Here is an 8,805-nt window from a genome sequence, read left to right as displayed (position 1 = left end):
TGGCGCGTAGAATTATCAAAGCAACATTTCCCCCTCCGATTCGGAAACGAGGGATTTGAGGGTGATTAAAAACAGCGTGCCGGTTTCCATATTGGATTGATTTTAGTCTTTCACACATCCTGAAGGTGACTGATGGCTTCTCACTGTCATGTGGCCCCCAGAGCCTGTTTAATCCCATCTGTGTCTCTGCCGTTCTGGATATGTTGTCATTAGATTAACAGGTATGAGGAGTCACTTTGGTGGCTTTGTGATCACCTGTTTGTTAATTTGTGAATATTAAGCCACACTCTTGTGCCAAGAAGCTGAGCCACATGCTGAGCACTGAATGATCGGATCATCGGAAGCTCGGCTCTCTGCTGACCTCTGCTGACTGCTATGCGTTGTTTATGTTCATGTTCATCTTGAATTAATATAAAGCAAAAATAAAAACCAGTGGCACATAATTGTGCCATAAGTGATGATCAGGTGTGCTGTGGGAAATGATCCAATTTGACTTAATCAGTCTGGATCTTTTTTTGTTGGCAAAAAAATGTGTCTTAGTTCGTCTAGCTTTGCCAACCATGTATAATGATCAGCAGAAAATTTAATTGTCTTTCATCAGATGGCATTTTGTTTGATGGTACGTCAAGACATATAGGTTGGAAAACATTGTCCTCGACCAAACCCTTTTTCCTCTTCATCACCTAACGCTCACCAAAACACGTTTGTGCCCAATCATGCGTCACGGTCCTCTGCTGAGACCAAGCACTAATTTGTTGAATATTTTAGACGTAACAAGATCATGAGGGTGAGTTCAGGGAAGGTTACGGCGTAATTTAAACCGGAACATCAGGATATACTGCACTTTTTACACCAACACTTGCTTAACTATTATCAATATTTACAATCTGAGTTTTGAATTGAAATTTTCCCCATTACGCTATTTATTATCTATAGCTTCTTTCACTTGTGATTGTTTGACACAACTCACGTTCCCATTTTATCTGGACAGAGTCTGTGTAAAAATCCATGTCAACTATTAGTCTTTTTGGGGTCGTAAGGAACGTTACAGAGTGATGCGATGATGCAAAATAGAAGGAGGCGCACACCCAATCGCCCCCAAAATGAATCTGGTGCTACGTCCCTGCAGCCTTGCAATCTTTGCAATCAGCCAGTATAATGCTAACAGCGACTGTTTCAGATTATGCTGCAGGAAATCCTCAGTGCTCTCTGCTCAAAACAATTTACCCTGACATGAGTATAGGAAGGTTGGTGAGGTGGGGGCAATGTCTTCTTTATGTTCAAGCCCCCCATTCTGATAATCTTATCTCCCCAACAATTAAAAATATACATATGTTAGTTGTGGTATTTTAATATTACGGTTGTCATATTTTTACCGTGCATTTTGTTACTATGTAAAGAATACTAATATATATCCCATGTTTATTTGTGCTGTGTATTTATTTAATCAGCCAGTGAACTTGACTTTTATTTAGCTTTTTTTCCCCTTTCCCCAACAGGATGTTTGCCATTTAGGTTTGAAAACCGCCGTTCTATAAAGGCAGAGGGCTGATTCGTTCCCATGGCCCAGAACAAGACAAACTTGGTGAGTGACGAGAATCAAGGCAGCAAAAAAATACACCCCCCCCCCCCCCCGTCCTGAAAATCTACCCACCAAAAAAACACACCGAAAAAAAAAATGAATTAGCGTTTGTTTTACAGCAGCTTCCGTTTTTGTGACTATTTGCTTGTTCTAAAAAAAACACGACGTAATCATTTGATCGAGCTTTATATTTAATCATGCAATTGACGATACATTTCTGTGTTTTTGTTTTGCGCAACGTGATATCGTGCGGTTTTGTCGGTTTTTTGTTTTTTTTTACTGAAACGACTGCTGGTGAATAAGGAAAGACAAATGCATTACTTTTACTTTTATTTCAAAGGACCTGACTAGAATTATTTTAACAAAATATAAATTAAGAAAATGCGTAGTCCATGTAAGTGTTTTGTTCAGGGTTTTAGGTCTTCTTTGGATTTTTATGTGCAAGAGTAATAAAAACCTCCTGTAGGGGTGATATACAGATTAAGCGCATTAAGGAATTTTAAGTTCGAATCAAATTTAACGACAGAGAAGTCAGTCTATACAATAAGGTAGGCTACTATAGTGTTATTTCATACATCAATCTGATACACAGCTCATCAGTCCTTTTCTGTATTTTTTTTTCTTCGTCAAATAAAAGAGCGTCTTTAAGAGCCCAAATCCACAAGGCTGGAGGTTAGGGGTCCCAGCAAGGAGTCCTGCAGCTGGTGCGGGTGTCCGTGCATGCCGTGCACCGACTGTGGGGCGCCTAGCCCGGGCATGGAGTACGCGGAGGCCCCGGGGTGGACCATGTTGCCCTGGAGCAAAAGCGCAGAGTTCTGATCGGGGCTCTGAGGGGGAGAAAATTCGTCCTCCGAGCTGGACATGAGCGACTTTCCTCCGTCCAGCGGGGACAGCTGGTTTTGTTTGTTGCCGCCTGCGTTGTTGTTTTCGCTGTTCTCCCTGCATGGGAGAAACGACACGACAGTCAAATCAGGTCGTATCTTGATATTTTACATTGGCATGCCACCTCCGAGAAAATCTGTATTTTTTAAATCATAATCTTATTGGAATAATTTTGCAAAAAATTAACGTTAATTAAACTCAAACGTGAAAATCCAGAAATTAACCCCCCCCCCCCCAAAAAAAAAAAGTACTCTTCTGCTTTTCTAAACCATGCACTTTTTAAATATGAAGTAACAGGGTGGTAATAATAAGACGTGGTTGGAGTACCTTTCCTTAGCTTCCGCGGCTCTGTCCCTCTGCCGTCTGTTTTTGAACCAGTTGCTGACCTGCGTGGTGGTCAGTCCCGTGGCCTCGGCCAGCTCCCTCTTCTCCCGCGGGGATGGATACGGATTGTGCGTGTACCACTCCCGCAGGACCCCCCTGGACTTCTCTTTAAAGCAGTAGCTGGTTTCCTCGCCGTCCCATATCGTGCGCGGCAGTGGGAATTTCCTCCTCACCCGGTACTTCCCGACGGCCCCGAGCGGCCGACCGCGCAGCTTCTCCGCTTCCACGTAGTGCGCCTTGAGCCACAACTGCTGCAGCTTAGGGTGGTTGTGCGCGGAGAATTGGTGGCTTTCCAGGATCTTGTAGAGTTCCCGGAAGTTGCCCCGATGGAAAGCCACCACCGCTTTCGCCTTCAGGACGCTCTCGTTCTTGTGGAGGTGGTCGCATGCGGGGAGAGACCATAAGAAGCGACCAAGCCTCTCTAGATTTCCTCCTTGCTGCAGCACTTCGCATACGCACGCCACTTGCTCCTGGGTGAAGCCGAAAGACGGTAATATCGACATGATGTCCGTGGTGTAGGGGGAAAAAAAACCAAAATTGACGTTTATGCCTTCTTCTTTACTCCTCGCGATGCAAATCCTTCCGCGTCGGGCCTGCCCACTCTCCTCGATCTCCACTCCTCACCGCACTACCTTCACTCTCCGGCAGATTTGGGATGTTGATTGTCGGGACAATTTGTTCCTCGAGGAGATATGTCAGGCTTAAAGGGAGCCCAGTGCGTTCCGGTGATTGGCTCTGCGTCTGCCCTGCACCCCTGTACAGCAGAGCAGTACTGACTTTGCAGCTCCGTTTCCTCCCCAGAGGCTGCGCGTCAGGGGCTGAAATAGGAGCGCGCCTCCACCTCCACCTCCCGCCCCCACGGCAGCTCCTAAACACTAATCAATTATTACAGACCTCTTAAAGGCCATATTAACGTGCTTCGGCATATTATTTAGAGTCAGGATTAATCGCACACGAGTAGGGAAGTCATTTACATTTTTAAGGCGTGCAAAAATATTTACCAGATAAGCAAAATAAAAGCAGCACGATATATATTTGTTGGGGGGGAGGGGGGGGGCTGTAAAAGATTGTTGATGGGGTTATGGTTTTTTTTCCCCGTCTGTGTTGAGGCGTTTAGTTAACGCCTACCTCCTTTAATTACATACAGATTGTTGTATCTGCACAACCTTTTCACAGTCGAATAATTACCAAGGCCGTTTATTTTATGAGGTGATATAATTTAATAAGTTCCTATGGTTAGCAAACCTAACCATTTGGTGTTTGTCTTTTATAAGACAAACCACAACCTGCCAAACGGCCCAGAGACCACTAATGTGTGTGCGCGCGCGTGTTTGTGTGCGTGCAATATGTGCGTGCATTTGCGAAAGAGACCCTGGCACGGTTGATTAAGAGATATAGTGCAGATGTATTTCAACAGTTAAAAAAAAAAAAATCTCAATAATAAATAACTATGATGCATTAAATTTACTATGCTAGTTTAAAAAACGAGCAAGAGCGAGAGACCCCGGTATGATTCATTTTGATGTATAGGCGCTGCACAGTCCAAAAACAATCTCAATGCAACTGTCACATTAAATTGAGAAATAGGGTAGGCTACGTATCTTTTTAAAAAATGAAGCTTTGGCACTTCAAATTTATATTCATGGCGTCTCTTAATTTATGTATATCCGCGCAAAGAAGTAATATTATCACGATGAGTTATCTTGGCTGTTTCCTCTATTTTTCTGCCTCATGTTTTTGTAGGTTTGCTCTTTTTATCTGGCCCCCATTTGTGTCTGAGATTAGACCGGCACCGTAGTGCATGGCTCCATGCAGCGTTTTTCGGTGGGCTGAAACATTAAACCGATCCATTAGTAAATGAGTTCTGGGTACCACATTGGTCCGTGCTGCAAGAGTTTTTGGTTCGAGCCTCAAGGATCACATTTCTTCGTCTGCACCACACACACACCCTTGAAACCGGATTCCCCTTTTCAATATGCTTATAAGGAGCACATTTCTGGTCCCAAATGGATTCAGCTAAACATTAAAAATGACTGCACGTCTGTTATTCATACTGCATGGTTAGTCAATTAAATCAATAGTTTTAAATCTATCAGCAATTTAAATCTATGTAATTATAACAAGTTTCACTTTGTCGCCTTTTAAAAAAGTAGACTAAATGTACAGGTGTTGTGATTCTTTTTAAATATGCATTTAAACTATTTTATTTAGTTTCTCTTTTATTTTTGTCAATGCAATTGTTAGCAAATGGAACAATGTTAGAGTATATTTAGTTATTTAATCTTATGGCAAGAACATTGGGGAAATTCCGTTTTAAATACAATGACATGCAAACACACACTTGACGATATGCGCATGCAGTCAGAGTTGCGTTGATCAAAAGCACGTGACCATATTCCAAAACAACCAGCAGCTTGAGAATTGGCTTTATTTTTGCCAATCAGTCGCACTCCTCTGACAGCGATGCCTTTTGGATAGTAATATAACAATTAAGAAAATATTATTATTTTTTTGTGAAAACGTGTGGGTCAACGTTTTTTTTTTTTATAATAAAAGATCGATTTAAAAAAAAAAAAAAACATTTTCAAATGTCCTTGCAGGCCATATGTCCTCACAGGGCGTATAGCTTCCCAATTTGTGAATGAAAGACGAGCTTCTGGTTGTCGTGCTGTTGTGGACCTTTTAAAATGGGCCCGGCTGAGTTACTGTATAATAATAATAATAATAATTAATAATAATAATAATAATAATAATATGATACACCAAAATATATATATAGTTTGCTGCTAGTATCAAAATATAATACATAAAAAAATCCTTTCACATGACAGGCGGAAACAATAGTCTAGGGTTGGGTTGGGGGAGCATGCAAATGATTTGGGCTTTGCATTGCAATCTGACCTGATGTGTGTATAAACACATGTGCACGTTGCTGGACATATAACAAAAGGATATATGTGGCTGTGTAAAAGCTTGAGTGAATGAGCTGTCTGATGAGCAGCTCTCGGGTTTCTCTAATATCTCTACCACATTGCGACGCGCCTCCTCCTTTAACCCGAGCAGCCCGGGGGACGAAATTATTTCAAGATGTCGACTCTCCATCAGCTATACGACCAGAGCTGAGCCTCCATTCCCCACCCCTTTTACCCCTGCAAGTAATGCAATACTCGAGGATACTATAAGGCCAACACTTGTTAGTGCTTTCCAAAAATGATTTGCAGGGATTTACCTGCCCTTCTAAACTAAGTGTCCCATGCAAGTGTGAGGGACAACACAATAACAAACAATTTCAGTGTTTGTTTATTCCAGAGGTGCCGTGTTAAATTATTCCAAACGTATTTATTATTAATTGTCCCATTGGGGTAAAAAAAAAAAAATGTTTACGCCAAGCGTTGCCAGGGAAACCAATGAAATGCTACATTTCACTCCAGTCGAGAGGAGGAAAAATAAGAGAGGCTCAAGCGGGAATTCACAAGAGTACGCTTCATAAAAACGTCACCATCAAAAGGCTTCCCCATATAGGAGGGTTTATATTTGTAAAATATGGAGGAAAAGTGAAACGGCTCACAGATGGTTTTCACTCCATCTAAATCCAAAGTGCTATTTCAGCTGCCTTGAGTGGAAGAGCGCTGATGCTGTTTAAATTAGCCCGATAAAGTCCTGGAGGGGAGTTTAGTTTAGTCTGACTTTTTTTTCTACGTTCTGTGGGAAGTGAAATCAATTCAAGAGAAAATGTAAATTTGACATTCTCGATGTGCATTTTTTTTTAAATGACTTTTACACTCCATAATTGTAAGGGATAAACCATGATGTCCGTAAATGTTAATTGGCAAATCAATTACGCATTTGGTTGAGTGTGTTGCGTGTACCAAATAAAAAGGCAGTCCCTTCTCCCCAAACACAACACAACTGTTGACATGAGTGAGTTAAATGAAATTGGAGCTGCAATTATCAGCTTAACAGTGTTTCCTGTCATGTTGGAAAATTAGACCTGCTACAAGTGCACTGGGCTTCGACCCCCCATCAAAATCATTACGCATTTCCTCCAGAGGGCCGACTCTACAAATGCGTTGCAATTACAGCCTCGGCGCGTTTACGGCGCTGCGGTCCGTAAACACACCACAAGCAAAGTATTTTGTTAGGGGGTGAGGGGGAGGGCGCGTTTTTCTTGGGTGCAGAAATAAACAAACAGTACGGGCTGGAAAAAAAGAAGAAGAAACAAACAGACGTGACATTTCTGGCGCTCGTCTGTGCATGCATGCTGGCAGGGAGGGGGCGCCAAGATGATACTTTCACACAACTCTAATAGTAATTGCTTTGTGTGTGTGTGTGCGCGTGCATGCGTGCGTGTGTGTGTCCTTTCGTCATCACAGGTTTCATCTGTATCTTTCCCACACTAACTCCTTATTCCTCAATATTGTTCCTCCCAACAGCAGCTCCCAGCAGCCTGGGGAGAGCTAAACTTTGCCGGCAGCAGCGGGAGGCAGCCCAGTAGTGGTGGGTCTCTCCGAGCGAGGCTGGTACTCGCCGACCCCTGCCCTCTCATTAGTGGGACGTGGAGCAGCGGAGTACCGTGCTCCCCAGGTCGTGTTACATATGGCTTGCAGTCTGCTGCGACGCATTAAATGTCAGCTTTGAAAGCATCTGAAAGTTCAAAGGTCAGTGTTTTTAATAAGGCCAGGATTCTGAGGGAGTTCCTTGCTTTTTTTTTTTTTGTCCCTGGAAGTAGGCCTATGTTTTACTTTGGTAAATATAGGCAAAATAGAGTATATGTATGGAATGGTTGGATTTTCCCCACATCAAGGATGTGATTCAATGTCATACTCATGAAAAATGAACTGCATGTGTGAGGCCACAATGGCGCTCCTTCATCCCTTGCATTTATAGGCTTTATAAAACGAGTTTGACGTTTTCTTCCTCCTGTTCCTCGTCCTTTGCGTGAGAGTCAGCCCATGGTCTCCTGCTCATTGCAAATGGGATATTGTTCTGGCCTACAACAAAGCTGTTTTCACCCTCTTCAATATTGCAGGAGGGGCGGGGGTCACTCGATACCTAACAATCAGCTAATCCACTGCCCATGGCGACGAGGTCACCTGCGCACAGGTAACCTTATCCCAGCCTCGCCCTCCCTTCCTTCTCGGCTCACCCATTTGTCTCCCTGCCTTTGCTCCAACAATGAGCGCAGACAAATAGCCTCTGTTTATGTGCACCAGCAGTAAGATCGCATCCAATTCCTTAGACCTGAATGTCAATAATCCACCGCAGACACACTGCGGATAAAGTCAAATCCCTCCTTGTTTGTCCTCTTGTCAAATTTGGCCTCTTTCTTATCTCTCCGTGTGTTGGTCAGAGTGAGGACACATATTTGGTGGGAATTTCCAGAGAATCCCCTCAAGCCATGTGAGGAGTTCAGGCTCTCTGTGGATTGAGCGTCGGTGTGTGAGTGACAGCACCTCAGATTCATTCCTCCACATGTCTGTCGGGAAAATAGAGGAGGAGGATTGGTTGGGGGGGGGTAAGGGTGGGGGTGTTGTTTGGCCTTCGCCCAGGGAAGGGCCGTTGGATTGGACTGGGCTATGTGGAGCTGTAAGACCCCCCACCCCAAAAGGCTTTACCCCTGGAAATCTCATTGCTGTTTATTTGAATTACAGGGGCTGGGATGAGAAAAGGAGGGCTAATGAAGTCCAGGTTGCCAGGCATGTGCAAACGATCACTTGCAGAGAGAGCAAGCGGCAGCAGGCTCGCTGGATTATAGCATGCTAGTTTCCCCCTCATCCTCACAGTTTGGCTACTTAAATGTTGGAGAGACATGTGCTTTGTGTCTTTTCTCTGTCATAAAGCTGTGCGCAGACATGTGTCGGCTACAACACCCAGGTCAAAAGCCACCCGCTGTTTTTGTTTTTTTTGCAAGGATCAAAAACTGCCTTTAACTCTTTTTATAAATATAGACTTTTATT

General features: G+C 43.4%; 1 protein-coding gene across 1 annotated transcript; it reads right to left on the bottom strand.

Annotated features, from left to right (window-relative positions):
• Positions 1-1,671: 1,671 nt before the first annotated feature.
• On the bottom strand, positions 1,672-3,624 carry six1a (SIX homeobox 1a). The gene is made up of 2 exons (XM_085932444.1): positions 2,792-3,624; positions 1,672-2,521 (listed from the first exon to the last, which is right to left on the bottom strand). The coding sequence occupies exons 1-2, from the start codon at positions 3,349-3,351 to the stop codon at positions 2,227-2,229; spliced, it is 855 nt and encodes a 284-aa protein (XP_085788570.1). The 5' UTR covers positions 3,352-3,624; the 3' UTR covers positions 1,672-2,226.
• Positions 3,625-8,805: the final 5,181 nt, after the last annotated feature.

The sequence above is a fragment of the Syngnathus leptorhynchus genome, chromosome 15 (assembly GCF_054491065.1).
Source record: "Syngnathus leptorhynchus isolate UIUO chromosome 15, UIUO_Slep, whole genome shotgun sequence".
In the NCBI taxonomy this organism is placed as follows: Eukaryota; Metazoa; Chordata; class Actinopteri; order Syngnathiformes; family Syngnathidae; genus Syngnathus; species Syngnathus leptorhynchus.
Note: the sequence above shows the minus strand (reverse complement) of the source record. Positions and strands in the feature narration are given on the sequence as shown.

What these genes read in the sequence shown, in the direction of transcription:
- six1a (XM_085932444.1), bottom strand. Translation starts at nt 3,351, where the DNA reads ATGTCGATATTACCGTCTTTCGGCTTCACCCAGGAGCAAGTGGCGTGC. An exon ending in GCCGCGGAAGCTAAGGAAAG is followed by an intron (nt 2,522 to 2,791) that starts GTACTCCAACCA and finishes TCTCCCATGCAG; the next exon opens with GGAGAACAGCGAAAACAACA.